At 32.8% G+C, this 17,254-nt stretch overlaps 1 protein-coding gene across 3 annotated transcripts in view; it reads right to left on the reverse strand.

The window, feature by feature from the left end:
• Positions 1-300: 300 nt before the first annotated feature.
• Positions 301-17,254, reverse strand: part of LOC124532212 (band 4.1-like protein 4) — a 39,406-nt gene continuing 22,452 nt past the window's right edge. The window contains exons 6-21 of one of the 3 annotated variants that reach the window (XM_047106971.1): positions 10,781-10,901; positions 10,240-10,327; positions 10,006-10,158; positions 9,114-9,268; positions 8,930-9,027; positions 8,491-8,566; positions 7,286-7,477; positions 6,939-7,088; positions 5,628-5,703; positions 5,433-5,518; positions 4,881-5,063; positions 4,564-4,704; positions 4,048-4,287; positions 3,118-3,388; positions 2,080-2,309; positions 301-1,720 (exon numbers count right to left, since the gene is read on the reverse strand). In XM_047106971.1, coding sequence (XP_046962927.1) covers positions 1,705-1,720; positions 2,080-2,309; positions 3,118-3,388; positions 4,048-4,287; positions 4,564-4,704; positions 4,881-5,063; positions 5,433-5,518; positions 5,628-5,703; positions 6,939-7,088; positions 7,286-7,477; positions 8,491-8,566; positions 8,930-9,027; positions 9,114-9,268; positions 10,006-10,158; positions 10,240-10,327; positions 10,781-10,901 — 2,276 coding nt within the window. In that variant the 3' untranslated portion in view covers positions 301-1,704. The remainder of the gene's footprint in view (positions 1,721-2,079; positions 2,310-3,117; positions 3,389-4,047; positions 4,288-4,563; positions 4,705-4,880; positions 5,064-5,432; positions 5,519-5,627; positions 5,704-6,938; positions 7,089-7,285; positions 7,478-8,490; positions 8,567-8,929; positions 9,028-9,113; positions 9,269-10,005; positions 10,159-10,239; positions 10,328-10,780; positions 10,902-17,254) is intronic. The other 2 variants (XM_047106980.1, XM_047106990.1) reach the window with 2 other exon arrangements.

A 17,254-nucleotide genomic window follows, 5' to 3' on the forward strand; every position in this document is an offset into this window, starting at 1 on the left:
ATAAAATTCTGATTATTATTATTTTTTCAAAAAAACCTGAGTATTCTATTTTTAAAAAACTGTCAAAATAAAAAAAGCGCGCTTTAAGTTTTTAATTTTTGCAGTTACATAACGGAGACGCGTTCTATTCATGACAGTACGTCGCAACTATATCATTGTTTTGCAAAAATGGGATGATGTTATTATAAATAAATTGTATAACTTTAATAATATCATACAACTTTCAAGTATCAGAAAATATTATTCTCAGATATTATCTATTGTTATGGGACGAAAAGGGTGAGTAAGCAAATTTAGAAATATTTCGATTATTTTCTTTATTACGAACAAGGGAAATAGTTCTGAAAAAATAAAATATTATGTTGCAAACAGTTCCAAATTATCGGGTTATTGTAGAACATGAAAAGTGTATTCATCAGTCTTTCTGAAATATAAATTGACCGACAATTTTATTTATTAGCACACGACTCTGTCTTATGATAAAAATGCTAAAAATATTGTATACAATATATTAAAAAACATCATAAATATCAGATTACAAAATAATAGTCGGAATCCTAAATTACTTGTATCATACAAACAAGAATGCTATTGGATTACATTTTTCTTATTATAAAAAATTGAGTATTATTTTATTTATCCTAAGCTACATAACAAATTTACATCTTAACTTATGTCGCTTAAAGATAAAATACAATTATACCCGTCTTTGAAATTAAGTAAATTTTATGCAAATTTACATTTTTATGCGAGAGCAATTTTTTTACGAAGTTTCTTTAAATTTATGATGAATTCTATCCAAAGCACAAGTTTAATGTCATTTTATGTACAATTTTATGAAACACAACCCACTTTTCATTTAACTAACGTATATAGCTTACAAATTAAAACAATATATGTATATGTATTTTGTGCGTACTGGGCAGGAATAATATTTATTACAAATACTTTAAAGATTATATATTATTATATGATTTTCAGCGATTTTCTCATTTTTCTGAATTTTTTTTATTAAGTGAAATGCACATCCTTTGCATTGTAAAGTTTATTAGATGTTAAGCACATGGTTTAATCGCAATATTTAAAATATATACATAACAAGCTGCAAAGGAGAACTTTTAAATTAAATTAAAGAAAGTATGAAAAAAACATTTTTACTGGGGACCAAATAGTTTTAACGATAATTTATTTCTTAGCCTAATTATCATCATTTTTAGATTTCAATGATTCTGTTTTCTACCTAGCGATCTTCTTTGGCGCAAAACGTATTTTATGCCGCTTTTCATTTCATTTTCATAAAATAATACATGAAACATTACCAATAACACAAATACTATTTACATTTATTTACAAGCACTGTCTGGGGTATTTGTCTGCTTGTTTGTATTACATCACTGCACATGTGCTTTTTTATAATATTGCACAAACAGAATACTCATATAATTATTTATGAAAAGTTTATTTCCTTAAAGTTGTCAACAAATTGTAACGATGTTTTATAATTGTTGGTGACTTCCAAAAACATAGCGAACAGTTGCAATCATTAAAATTACCAACGTTTCCAATAGTAACGCATAATAATATTATTAAAGTTTGAATGCTCCGGTCATAGTTCGGTACTCATCTCGGCCCCCCCTGGAGGCTTTCCTACATTCCCGGGTTTGTGAAACATAATGTCCGAGTTACTGGATGGTTTCGTGGTATTCAGTTGCTCTGTAACCTGCATTGATAAAAATAACACATAAAGTAACACTATTAATGTAAATATTACGTATTTGATTAATAAATTCCAAAAATGAAGTATTTCAATCGTGTCAACACAAAATTATTCACAAAACATTGCACACAAATAATTAACAAACAAATGAATATAATACATACATAATGGTTAGTCAACGTATGTTAGTCGTTACCCTCTAACCCACTATCCCAACAAAACAACATGCACAAACAAAATACAAACAATGATGCCTCCGCGAGCAACCGGGAGGGGGGGACAAACCAATGTACGTGCAGCTACTTCATTCCGCTACGTGTTGCGACACAAATTGCTGAAACCTCCGTGCGAGCTTTACTTACTGCGTGCTTTCTATGAGAGGTTTTAAGATAATGTCGAGAGTGTTGTCGTGTCGCATGTGCGCATGGTGCGCGTGGTGCGCATGGTGCGCGTGATGCGCGTGGTGCGCGAGTCTCGTGTGCGTCCTCGCCAAGTTTGCGTTGTAGTCACGCGATTCTCTTGATGGCCGCATATACCGCCGTGCCAGCGATCCGCTCTCTCCCACCATTATGTTGTTGTTGCTAGCATGTCTCTGCGTATCCCAATTACATATACACTTATCAAGCTACCGATGCAAACCTTACTGTTCAATCAACCAAAATACTGTAATTTATATTTGTACATTTTATACATAAAATATTTAACTCCCATAAAAATACGGCATAGTTTATAAGCGTTGCTAACTCCTTGTTTAGTAGAGTGAACGCAGACATCATTTTCAGTAATTTAAATTTAGATTTATCTGCGTCCATCGTATTACGTATTAAGTAGGTGCTAAGTTATTCATTATATCTTTGAAGTAGAACTTTGTTATTATTACTTTCATTCAAAGCAAAATTCTCCATAATATATTTTTATGGGGAATTAAACAGATTACAAGAAATGATGCCGTCAGTGAATTAGAATATCTAATCTACTAAAAATACTACTTTCACAGAAAAAAATATAGGAATTATATTGTTGTTGTTCATACTATACTGGATTATGAAAATTGTGTGATAACGCTTAAAATTAAAATATGCCATTTACATTTTAAATCTTTAGCGACCCAGAAATTGGAGCTGCGAATAATGTCAGTAGTCCCTGTAAATCCATTCGCTGTAGAAATTAATTATTAAGTTACCTACCATTCTCAATTGTATCAATATTTAATTTAACGATTCGATAGGTTAGCATTATGATGAATTTACGCCAGTGTTTATTGAAGTGAATAGAATGACTTATCTAGTCTAAAAAAGTAAGATTTTTTGCCGGATCAATTTCATTACTTCTATTCATAGAATGGATTTCGAGGGCAGCCGAATTGCAGAAGTATGTTAGGAAGCAAAGCGCCCACTCACGAAAAGTGAAAAGCCACCATCCGCGGGACTCGGATAACAGCGGGGCACGAGGTCGCGCGGGCGCCGGGCTGTGGCGCTATCGCTCGCGACCGAGAGTAGCGAGCGCTGCGAGCCTGACGCGGTGAGCCGGGCTCGGCCAGGTGCCGCCGGCGGCCGCCGCGTCAGCCCCGCCACGGCCCCCGCGACCCCGCCCCCGCCGCCGCCCGCCCGCCACTGCCTACTCACAGGCGCTTGAGACCCGCCCGCGCCACACTTCGCGCTGTCGCTCGACCTGGTGACAAAACTACTTTTACATTCCGATTTCTGTAGCATTATATTCTTTCTTAAGTTTTATCATTAAAAATCAGACAAGACCAAAATATAATACAACATTTTTGTTTAATCGGCTAGGTTAATCTTTTGTAAAATTCAGTTGCAAGATTTAACGCTCATACAAATAGTGAACTTAAAAAATAACTTGTATAAAGAACAAGTAAAAGTATAAGTATCTGACAATAATCTAGATTAATTGAAATTATTTTTTAGTTTAGTAATTACATGAATTAGGTTAATTTTCGGCAGTGTTAATTGAAGAAACAGCCGCTACGTGTAGTCAAAGTTGTCAAATCTTTTTGAGGTTATTTATTACCCACGTTTTGATTGCGATAGTTTTTAAGCTTTGATACATCCTAATATAAAATATAGACCTAGTAACACTATTTGAGACGTTAACGTTTAATGCATTACTAATTTTAAAAATACACATTCAAGACCAAGTTTTAGAAATTGAATGATTATTAAATAAAAACAGAATTCACATATTAACTAAATTTTTATTAAGTCGATTTGACATAACATTTGAAATGACCGATGATTGCAAGCAATGTAATAATAATAACAAATAAAAAATCTTAAAATTATTTCAACATTACTAATCAATGTTTTAATTACCTCTCGGAAGAATAAGCATAGTCCTGATCAGCACCTAATCCAGAATCAGTGTGTTCATGCGACACTCTTGCACTTCCTGATATTAATTCACCACTTGAACTATTGCTATTGCTATTGGTAACTGGACTGTACGGGTTGTTGTTGTGTGAAACTGGCGTAACATTGCCTTTATACCCGTTATTCGTTAAGAAATCATCCCCAGATCGTCCGACGGGTTCGTCGAATGTCGGGTAAACACGCCTAAAAGACGTTTCAATATTAATAATAATACAAACTACGCTTCAATCAATATTTTTAAAAATATAACCTAAGTAAACTTAATATCTTTGTTTAAATAATAAAGAAACGTAAAGTGAGTTTATATGATTCGTATTATTTTCTATTAGATAATGTAACACAAACGTACTTCTAACTCTGGTAATTAATAAAATTGCAAATGAACTTAAATGTGAGCACTGCGCATAAATTATACACATAATATTTTAATAAGCAAAATTTTAATTATCCTCATCATACCTCCCATGTTTCTCATTGCTCGTTCTGTGTGTACTGAGAGTGCTCGAGCTCGATCTGAGAGATCCTTGATTGTGGTTGTCATGGTCACTTTTGTGAGACGAAGAGCTCTTCTCTCGTCTCGCAAGTGATCCGTGTTCAGTCCTACGTTTTAATAAGATTTGAATAAGATTTTTACATCATGGCGCAAGTCGTCAATTTTATAGAATAAAAAATAAATATTCTATTTATTTCTCGCTGAAAACAAGCTGTTAATTTGAAAAATTAAAAATGTTTAATCAAACGTCGAATTATTTTATTATAAATAACGAAATTCTTACTGTTTGTGTTTCGATGTCGTTCGTAGTTTAGTGTGCCGTGCGTGGCTTGTTTGTACGACGGTGTACGGTATTTCTTTGAGTTGTGCCTCAGTCATTCCTGTAGTATCGACTAGAGAGAATTCGAGGTGTTGCTTCAGTTCATTAGGTAGCCACTTCTTTTCGTTCGGTGAACGAGACCGTGATCTAGTGAAAATGTTTTAATTAAAAACAACAACAATATAAAAATAAAAAAAATAATACGAATAATACAAATTTTAATTGAAATTGATTGCAATATTTGTGCCGAACCGACAAACAATCAAAAAAGTAAACAAATAAAAAAAGCGAGTAATTAATTTCATTGTCATCCAGATCTGAGCTCCGTTTAAAGTTTCGTCTTTAGTGAACAGGGAATTCGTTTTGCATCGATTGCATAACTTCTATTTAATATATAAACAAGCAGACATACTAGAAAAATTTGCTTATAAAAACATAATGACATAAGTACCTACATCATAATTAGGACGTTAAAATGAACGCTATAATGTACGTTTTAAGTATTATTTAATTTACCTATGCTTCTTATGTCTTCGCGGTCTATGAGACGATCGATGCGTACCAGTCTCTGGTTCCATTTGGGACCGACGAACATTAGCTACCTGTATTTAAAAATATATGTGTTAAGAAAGTAAAATAAAGTTAACGGCAAAGAGTAAAGTGCACTTCTATTTAAACATTGTATTTATTTTTCTCGATGGAGCCACTCACTTGAACGCTACCGCCTGCCGTTGTTTGTCTTAATACCTCCTTCCATTGGGACTCAGAATCGACCAGCTCATATTCCCTGAAATATTGTAACCATTATTAGGAGAACTTTGAGGAGGAATTCAACTAATAATTTTTCAATTAAGTGTTTCTTATATATTAATATTATAAACGTATAAGTAACTCTGTCTGTCTGTCTATCGCTCTTTTACTAACAAACCACTGAACCGAATTTGATGAAATTTGGTATGAAGCAAACTTGAACTCCGAGAAAAGACATAGGCTATTTTTAATAATACGAAATCCTAAAACGCGAGCGGAGCCGCGGGCAACAACTAGTATACTATAATTTCGATTCGTGAGTTGTAAAATATTTTTTCGAAAATAATTTGCTCGAAATATTTTTTTCAAATATATGTACCTATATGTTTTCATGTGTTTTACTCTATCGTAATAATCCATCAATCATCTATCCAGTCATCACATACAGGATAATGGATCGTACCACATGCTTCATGCAATTATTTTAAAAATCATTTTGTGTAATTTTTATTTTCTCATTATTATAATGGATAAGCCAAGGTGACTTTGTAAAGAAACAGTTTCATCAGGCTTATCCATAAAATACGACTGTGATGGCGAACTTTTCGATATAAAATTTTGAAGTCTGCGATTTCCTCATACAAAGTTTTATTGTATCTGTTGTAGTTTTGCCAGAGTTTGCTACGAAAATGCTCGGAATCTTTCTCCTACTGCGTTAAGTTTGTATATGGAATATCTTATAAAATATGGACCACATAATCGAACTGTGTAATGTCTACAGTTATTTGAAAACTTAGGTTATCACGAAGTGTATTCTATCTACCTTTCTAATGCTATTAGGAAGGGTTATTTAGAATAGTAAAAAACGTGATGTCACTTGTAGGTACCGTTAGTAAAATATTAAAATTATTTATTTCTGTATTATGATGTTAAATTTGTTTCACTAAAATGAGTACTGAAGACGTATGTGTTGAAAATATTAAGTAGAGTAAACTGGTAGGAATATATTTTCAGACTGTGTGCTTCGTTAAAAAAAACTATAAAGTATTTATTTTTATATACTTATCTTTGTATATAATAATACATAAATATTGTCTCTTTGACACTACACATTCTCTCCGAGTTATGCAATTTTACAAGGTCCTTTCCTAATAGCATTTGGAATTACATTATAGTTTTTATATGAAACACATGTGATGATAACGTTACAGGGAATTTTAATGAATTTTATATGAAATGTCTGTATAATTATTAAAATAAATAAAAACTGACTTATTGTCAGGTTGGGAGTCGTCTCTCTCTGAGCCGGACTCATGCTTGTGTCTTGATCGGTGTCGCCGGTGTCGTCGCCCAGAGCGACCTGAACCGCGGGACAGCTCGCTTTCGGCATCAGACTGTTGTCGGCGAGACCGGTGCCTGTGTCTGACGTAACACGTTGTTTGTAAAAAACATAACTAATAAGCTCAATTGTTATGCATTTTAATGAAGCCTCAGCATATTTTAGTTTTTAACATATAGTAATGTATGATTGTAGTTCACAAAACAATAAAATGGTTTGTCTGATTAGTTTTCATTTAAAGTGCACGAATTAAATGATTATGTTTATTATATTTGCTTACTTTCGATTCGACCGTGAATCGTTTGAGCTCTGGGAGTCTACGGATGCCGACCGATGTCGGGGGACGGGCGGAGGCCTGTTTGCTGTTGGTGATGCAGAGTAGAGCCCGCGCCTAGTAGGGGCTGACCGCGTTGACCGCGGCGATCCTCCAGGACCGCTAGGGGCCACGATAGGAGCGACTTCACCACTTAACCTAACATGAAAATTATAAAGAGAACTGTATATTTTTCTATAAATATAATGCTCTTCCACTAAGACCAAGTGTTCATTATTAGGATAAATGAATGACCTATGATCAAAAATAATAATTATCAATCTGCAAATAAAATGAACAGCCTGTAAATTTCCTGCTGGGATAAGGCCTCCTCTTCCATTAAGGAGAGGCTTTGGAACAAATTCCACCACGCTGTTCCAACGCGGGTTGGTGGAATGCACATGTGGCAGAATTTCGATGAAATTAGACACATGCAGGTTTCGTCACGATGTTTTCCTTCACCGCCGAGCACGAGATGAATTATAAACAAAAATTAAGCACATATATATATATATATATATATATAGTGGTGCTTGCCTGGGTTTGAACCCGCAATCATCGGTTAAGATGCGCGCGTTCCTACCACTGGGCCATCACAGCTCTTAATTTTTTTTTTAAATAAAAAGAAGGGCTACACTTCTATGGCGATAGCCATAGAAGTGCAGCCCATATATGATAATATAGATCGAATACACACGGCAGAATTAAGCACATGAAGATTGAATGGTACTTGCTCGGAATCAAACCCGCATCCTTCGCTTAAGATTCATATGCTCTTACTTGCTCAATGGTGCATCTCAGCTTACGTTTAAATCGTCGTGTTAATATTTGCGAATATAAAAGAATTTTAAATATATTATAATACGTTGTAACTTTTAGTGTCTATAACTAAATCATTGTATATAATTAAATGCGATTCTGATTTCCGAATTTAATATATTTACTCCTTTCGGGACGTAGACGTCGCTTTCTAAGTAAGGATTTTTCTAACTTTCAATTTTAAAAGGGAAGTTGAAGAGCTAATTTTGTATGTATATCAATAAAACATTCTGCTAAAATCAACTTCGTTCAAAAAGTTTCTGTGATCTTACTTAATAAAAACGAGAAACCACGGAATAATCCCCGAGGGAGCAAAGAAATACAAGCATTACGAAAAATAAAAGCATACTTACGAATTAGGCCGGTGAACTGAGGTAGGTTGTTTCATTTCAGGACAGTCTTTTATTCTCAAGTCTTCTAACTTTGGTACTGTAATAAAAGAACAGTGTAAGAGCATGTTTTAAAAAAGGTCGTGCTATGATTATTAAAAATGTAAACCGTAGTTTTATTTTTAAATACTTTAGCAATTCTTTATTATCTGTGACAGAGACAATGCCTTTCATAGATTATTCGTCTAAGCAGATGAAAATATGATTTAATTATTCTTTCACGTGTTAAAATAAAGTATTTATTCGCTTTCATTTATGATAAATGCATATAATATTTGATAAAAAAACGTATTAATAGATATTTGAAACGTTAATGAAAAATTGCAAATCACTAAATCTCTCACTTAAATTATCATGTATGTCATGGTGTATCAATTAAGTTAGATTATATATGACAAAGTACCATCGTGTAGCGAGGAATATGAATTTTGTGGTCGAGCAATACGTCTCGAGGGTGTTCGGGTAAACGTGGGCGGAGGGCGCGGCCTCGAACCTCGGCCACTGTTGAAAAAAAATGTATTATTTTAAATAGCTATTTTTAGAAATATCTTCACTTTACACGTGTACAAGTAAAAACAGGATAGTACCTATTTCTAAGTCTTGAACCTATAGCAAAAATGTCTGCAGATGCAGGTGATGTTTGTTGTAATCTAAAAAATGTGTGATGATCAGAACAGCATCGCCATAAATGACGGCACGCAGACCTGGTCGGCGACTCAAAACCGTAAGTAGATGTGTCGTTCTGAAACAAATATCAGGGATTTAACCACAAAACTGAAACTCCCTGGCTCCTCAACTTTATTCTAAGTTTCGAACTTACCGTCTTGTAAGGCTTTCACTAATTAAAGTTACATTTCGTTGTTCATTTAAATCCAATCGTGGGAAATTACTTAAGCCCTTTGAAGTATTAAGGTCTGCTAAAGTGTGTGTATTAATAAAATATTATTGAATCATTTTTTGATATATTCATAAAACGTATATTTATTTTAATTAACTTTAAAAAGCGAATGAAATTGTAAACGTGATATTGAAAATAACTTTTTGTCTCCACCAACTTTTCGCGTGTACGTAATAAGAAAAGCAATTTTCCGGAGTTTCCTTTGATCAACGTTCATTTTGCAAGGAGAACGTATTTTAAGGCAATTTCGAAACCCTCCCTATTTTTTAAGACACTTCAAAGGCGCAGAAGTAAGTCGGTATCTCCGGGTCTGCGAGCGGTTAGCACGTGTTATCAGCATTCGTCCAGAGCGCGGTAAATACTGCGCTCAGTTCAACTCGACTTATCTAAAATTGCCTGCCTGCGAATGTCTTTTAAGAAAGCAACGTAAGATGGACTCCATTCCGTACTATTCAAAGTTGCTCTTATCATTTGAAACCAATCTGTTTCGAGAATGGGGTCATACGTTTTGTCTTACTCGTATTTTTGCCATTGCTTACAAATATATTGTATGAAATATATTTTATAAAATAAATACTTACATTTTTATCAGCTACGCGAATCATAAAATATCGTCCCTTATAATATAGCTTTGAGACACGCGGCCAATAATAGGTAGCGACAGTATGTTTTCCACGTAAAAGCAACAGGCCACTTGGCGCTAGTCCCAAGAAATATTCTACGCTGTCTTCGCCCTGAATTAAACAAATTGGCGCTGTTATTTACCAAGTAAAAGAGTGTTAACAAAACAAAAGTTAGCAAAAAAATTAATTTACCAAAACAGGATGTAGATCGACACCGTACATGTCGAGCCATTTGACTTTATCTAAATAACTGAGTTCCGCTTGAGCTGGTGATATACCTCTGTAACATTTATAAAATACTTAAGACACAAAGAAATCTTTCAACGTTTATTACGTTAATTGTTTTTCTTTATTTAATATTCTGGTAATTATCATAGAAGGCTAACTGTGAATAATCTCGCCCGGCCCAGGCAACGGCTCACTTCCAGTTAAGAAGGGAGGTACACATAATTTGCATGTAATTGAGGCTTTGTGACGTGCCAACGGCGAGGACCGCAGACTGCATCTTTGCATAGTTAAAAATTCATTCAATTACGCGAAAAAGTTACATTTCCGTGGCAGTTGGTTGTTTTATGTTACTGCTTTTCAATTTTTTAAAACACAACAAAATTCATTTTAGTTTCCTAATTTAGGATTGCTCATTTGTTGTAGATATTTCGTGATTTATTTCGATATTATAGATTCGATAGAAATTTCCATGAAGACATTTTACTTATACTTGAATTAGACTTACGTAAGTGTTCGGTGAATTTCCGCGGCTCTTGCTTCTAACTCTGGTGATTGATGAGCTAGAAGTCTGAACTCCGATACGTAGCCCGGCAAGTGTCTCCGATGATCATAGTCGCCTAACTCCGCTGTTGCAAAGATTCAAAACTTTTAATCACAGTGTTATACAAAAATTTATATCAACATGTATTTTATATTTAGTCGGCTTTTTAATTTCATTTTACATGTTATATGAAAACTATAATACATAATAAACAAAACAATTAAATTGATATCTATATACTTATTACATAACATTCGTGATTTAATAAAATACATTATACAAATTTAATTCAAAGAGCAAATTCAAAACAACTATTGTTTCTTGGAAGGTGAAACATATATCATATTTAGCAAACCAATTGTAATGCCGACCTCGTTTTTGACAAATCGTAATTAATTTAGTTAAAGCGGGTGAAACGTGTCCTAAATAAATACGCAGAATGATGTGTAAACACAAGTAGTAATAAGGAAGTTAATGGCTAAAGAAAACCCGTCATCGTACATAAACATATTTAAGTTTATTCAGTATGATTGTTAGATTTCATTACTATATCAGGGTAAATGGAACACTGGGCTAATTATCGAAGGAAACTTAGCAAAGAGAAAAGAAAATATACTACCATGTTTGGAACAGAAAAAACTAAGTGTAGTGAACGAAGCTGACACTCATTTCCCGTCGTATGTCTTTTTTTTGTCCTCGGAAATGGCAACATCTGGTAAACTCGTAGAAAACATAGATATAATACGAGAGAACTCACATTAATATTTATTTATTATTCGCTATAATAAATACGTCACGTGAGAGTGTTAGTGATGTGAGAATATTTTAATAAGCAAATGTAAGTAATATCCATTATATTAGATATGTATTAATATTTTGTAAAGATATTATCACTTGTAATTGTACTTTAGTGTTCGTTGTGTTGGACAACGATAAATTTAAAACGACTATATTTAGACACTTGTACTGTTACGGGCACTTTAAAACAGAACAATACGAAACGGGATTCGAATAACAATATGAATTCACCTTACATTCGGCATAAGCGTTCCATTTACGTAACAATTTTTTTAAAGTCGAATAATGAATATATGAAGGCATTAAAATTTAGAATATCAAAGTGTATGGTTTTCATCATTTCCATTATACGGTGAGTAATTTGAATTCTGCTTTGCGTCACTATTTGAGTGTAAACGATGTGTGGACAGGCTCACAGATCATGATGCATGGAAGCGTGAATCGAGCACTCTACGAGATGTTGACATACGGTAAACTAGCTAACAAATATTGTGTTTATGTACGTTAGATCTTATTATTTATTTATATTCAAGATACCACTTTGAAGCCGTTTATTTCGATTACGAAGAGGAAATTCAAAACGAAAAATTAAACTAAAAAAGCTGAAACTGATGATTTTGTCGTAATAAAAATATGGCGCTTTATGGTGTTGAGGTTTAACATAAAAATCGATCGTATCGCGCAGCTACACTCATTCAGAGCAGTCTTTTAAAATAAACATGCATTAAATTTTACACCTACAAAGAAACAACTAAAAAGTAATTAGCTATAAATCATTTCAAATTCTTATTAACGTGATCGGGTTTATCAAATTAGTAGATTTGATAAAATATTTCTATATAAAAATAAACGAATAACGTTAGCGACAAAATGGCACTAAGCATCCTTAAGGAATGCCTTCTTGTATCTACATTTATTAGGTGAATTTGTTCATGTATACAGAATAAAATTGTGTCTGAAGAGCATTCTTACTTTGCAAATATATAGTCTTATTCAACTAAGCGCCCGGACGATAGCCCATCCTGTTGATTAATGTAAGGAGTTCCTCAGGCCAACTAACTTGTTGCCAACGACGGACCATTGTCTACATTCACGATACTTCCAAACAGAAAACGACTTTACCGAGAGCCGTCTAAAATAGATAGCCTCAAGCAGTGACAAATAGTATATCGTTGTTCACTCTTTCGAACAACTTTTTTCGACCTAAAGTTTTTTAAGATAAAGCATTTTTCAGTTTCAGTCAAGCGATGAATTTACTTTTTTTTTAAATTATATTTAGAATGTTTAGATTTTGTTTTTCTTTTTTTTTATTTGAATATCTATATCAAGTTACAAATTTTGTCAAGTGTTTGTCTTGGTCTCAAAATTCAGTAAAAATAATCCCAGACTTAAATTGTTTTAGGACCAAAATATTTTACGTCATACATCTCGCCTATGTTAAGACAGGAACGTATTATTACAAGTATCGCGAACGGAAATCACAACGAACAAAGACATGATATTGTTCTACTTACAACATTATTTTCCAGTCATAGTTTTCCTTAATAATGAAATATTTACGAAGGGTATTGACTATCCTTATGAGTTTCATTTGTGTGACAGTGTGTGTGGTAATTTCGTACGGCAGGTCTACTCGTTTCGCCGTTGATATGTGTCCCCCGGGCCTCAGGGGCCGATGTAGACGAGATTAGATGCAAACGATGCTTTGCCGCTGATGGCTCATTTACCTCTTGAATAACGCATTGATATTATACCTCACCCTCATATCTCTGGGTTTTGTAAAATTCACCCAAATAGGACACGCTTCTGTACCTTACAATATTAAGTATATTTAACAAATAGTTCTCGGGTCTTATTCACTTACTAAAATTTGTTACCGAATAGAAATTATATACAACCTATTGAAATAAAAAGTAACAAAACATTATATATGACATTCATTGGAATGCCGTTATTTTTAAAATTAGTTTCGTGTATCAGTGTAAACACGAACTTGTTTAAAATTATACGAACAACAAAGATAAATTTTCTTTTCGTCCGACGTTATTACTTAGACTAATTAATTATACAGAAAGACACATAATTAATATATAAATATTGATGCAAGAAGTAGATTGGAGTGGTAATTAACTGACGACGTGGATCTTCAAAGGTAAGGAAGACGTTAATTTCCTCTACGAGCAAAAAACAGAAATAGACAAACATGGCACAAGATATAACAAAATTAAATATACAATTTTGAAAACATACCATCATAAAACAATTTAATTAGACATGGTACTTAAAACGAACAAATTTTGGATATTATAATACTTTATCGAAATATTGTAGTTCATATAGGGTTCGGATGATTGTTTTTTTTTTATTAAAAACATAGTAACATGTTTGTACTGAATAGGTTTCAAATTTAAACAGTCCCGCATTTTTTGCAGTTATCAGCCCGAGTAAATAGCTTAACAATAGCTGCCGCGGTTGGCTCTGGCGGAATTGAACCAGACTCTATAGTCCATTGGATAATACAGCCAATTGAATGAATTGAAAAAAGACATACTACAGTATTGATTTCTAAATACATACTCACAGTCTACACGATCACTGTATGTGGCAAATGTTGGTAATTTTATTACTGCGAAAGTAATTTTACGTGTTTCCGAGTTTATTAAATTTAAGGCCGGTCTTGACTTTGAAATCTGATAGTGTATTCCCCTTAATGTCATAGTTTCCTCGATTGTCTTCATAATTGAATAATGAAACCGGCTCTGCCACAATATCATACAAATATTATCATACATAATTTCATAGACATTTCGTCGCTGTTCATTAATTAAATTTATTTTCTTGTATAATAAACTAGCGACCCGGCCCGGCTTCGCACGGGTGCAATGATATGATATCACAGTAGAAACTTCTAAAATTATTAGTGTTTCTTTACGAAATTGTCCATGTATTATATATAAAAACCTTTTTCGTGAATCTATTAAAAATATTTTAAAGATTTGAATATACATAGGGATATAGGGACAGAAAAAGCGACTTTGTTTTATACTATGTAATGATAATGCCATTACGTAATTTAACTTATGACATATTTCCAGACAAGTAAAAGAATGGATATGTATACTACGATACTTAACATTTTCCTAAATTTATAAAAAGATTTACGAACAATCTGATTTAAATGAAACTTTGATATTATGTCAGTATTTAAAGGTTCGCAGCCTATATTGTACGTTTGTAACTTGAATATTTCTTGAGATATAGCTTATTTTATAATAATAGTTGGAGTGAAGTTTTTCAGCCCGGGAGGTTTACAAGTGAACGTGCCGTTTGCAATAACAGCTACACAAACACTTTGTGTAATATATTTGTGTCTCTTACATGTTCCACGGAACTGATCTCAATAGCATTTATTTGTCATTTTATTTTAATTTATTTTATTTTAGGGAGACAAACAATAACATAAACTTATGGGATATGAATATACAAAATTATATATATCAGCTAAGTTTCCACTGGTAATTAGACACAAATTAGACACATATATATTTTCATACAAAAGTTAGACAATTTAAACTGCAACTGATATTATATGCAATAATTTAAGCAGTGGTAATCGTATAAATAAATAATATACTCCTTTAAAGCAGTTTCTATAAATAACAATAATACCAATACTTCGCTAAACGTATATACAATTGCTATATTAAAAACTATGTAAAAGTGATTAATATTTCATACTGATTTTATGTTACAATTATTTTGTAGGTCTTCGTATGTTATCTGCAAATATCTAACTAGCTCGTTTGAATCAGTTCTCAAATTTGAAGTATCTTGGTCAGTTGGCTAATTAATAGCAATAGGAACAATAATTGAATATCACCCTTGTGTTTAACAAATTAAAATTACTTCTAAGGTTTCTTTCTTTATTACATTATGTGATATTTAATCAATTATAGTAGTATCTAAATTGATCTATTAAATTAGAAGACTTGATTTATTTTAAATGACGTATTGTACAAACTTCTGAGCCATTATGAAAAAACTATTACCGGAAGATAATGCGAGTTTCGAATAAGATTTTAGTAATGTTATATCGCTGTGCTACGCAGCGTTATCTGCTTTACATTTAGTCTATTGACGTGACGAGAGTGTAAACATGCTCTTACAAACAATTATTAAAAGGTTATTATTAAATTTACAGACACACAAACAAACAAACCGTTTCGCTTTAATAATATGATCTATTTTCTTTTATACGCTTGTTAGATAGGTTGGACATTTTAATATCAGGGTAACTGGTCATTTGGAAGCAGTGCCTCTGGCGATGAGTCAACGTCCTCGCACTCGGCCGGAGGCACCACAATTTCATTCGTTATTCCGTTGCGTGCACGGCACAATTATGACACGGAATGTTGAACAGATTGTTACACTATTTTGTTTTTATTTGTAAGATACAGAGAACTTAGCAACGAAATTTTTCTCTGTGGAGAACTTAATGTCCATCACCATTTATTTTAATTCTCATTGTTGTAACCATTACCTCGCTCGGAAAGGTTAAGCCAGTAAGATTCTATGTGTGAAGAATCAGGGAAATTAAATTATCACAAAAATAATATAATATTAAAATATGACATCACTCAATCATCATCATCAATTGTAACGTTGTCTGTTACAATTATTTATTTGGGTAAAGATAATGTAATGTTACGAGTATATTAAGTTTTTATTGCTTAGGTTGTAAAATTAAAATTATATGTATAATGATATAATTTCAGTAAAGTATATTAAGGTAATATGTATAAGATAATTTCAAATATCATTCGCACAAAACACATAAAATAAAGATATAAAATAAAACCCAAATATCGTTACAATCGGTTGTAAAATAAATATTATTTATAAGAAAGTATAGAACAAATAACATATACAAACAACACAAAAGTGTTCATATATGTATATATGATATATTTATATGTGTATGTTCATAGCACATATTCACCTGATATTTAAAAAATGATACACATAAATTCTGAAGACTTCTGTACAACGATAACTGCGTCGAATAAATATTTCAAACTAGTTCAAAGTCACAAAGTAAGAACATTTTATGGCGGTCCCGAACTGAAGAACCACAAAATTAAAGTTGTGGAATCAAGCACGGTGCGGCGGACCAAACCGCTTTTCCGTTTGGTTCTACAAACACCCAAACAGGAAAAACATTCCAAGTTTATAAACTACCGAAACAAACTCGATACCCGATAAATGTAACTTTACTAATATATTTCCAGGTAAAAATGTTAACAATTTCATTGGTATGTCTGTTGCATTAATATGAGTGCATACTTAGCGATGAAAGCGATTGTCCGATGTATTAGCTAAAACGCATCGCTGCGCTAGTCGGTGTAGGCATGATAGCCATGACCAAATTGCCTAATAACCTAACGCCATTCGGAGCTTATCTGGTTATAACAATAGAGCCCTAACTGTTTATCGTATCTCAAACATAACGATTACTTTTATGTGAATCCAAACCTAAACCTAGTTCATTAATTCTATAAAAAAATACAAGATTTTACTATATTATTTATAAAAAAAATTTAATTTAGGTAAAAGCTTTGTATGATTAAAACTGTTTTTAAA

This window comes from Vanessa cardui, chromosome 1 (assembly GCF_905220365.1).
Source record: "Vanessa cardui chromosome 1, ilVanCard2.1, whole genome shotgun sequence".
Taxonomy (NCBI): domain Eukaryota; kingdom Metazoa; phylum Arthropoda; class Insecta; order Lepidoptera; family Nymphalidae; genus Vanessa; species Vanessa cardui.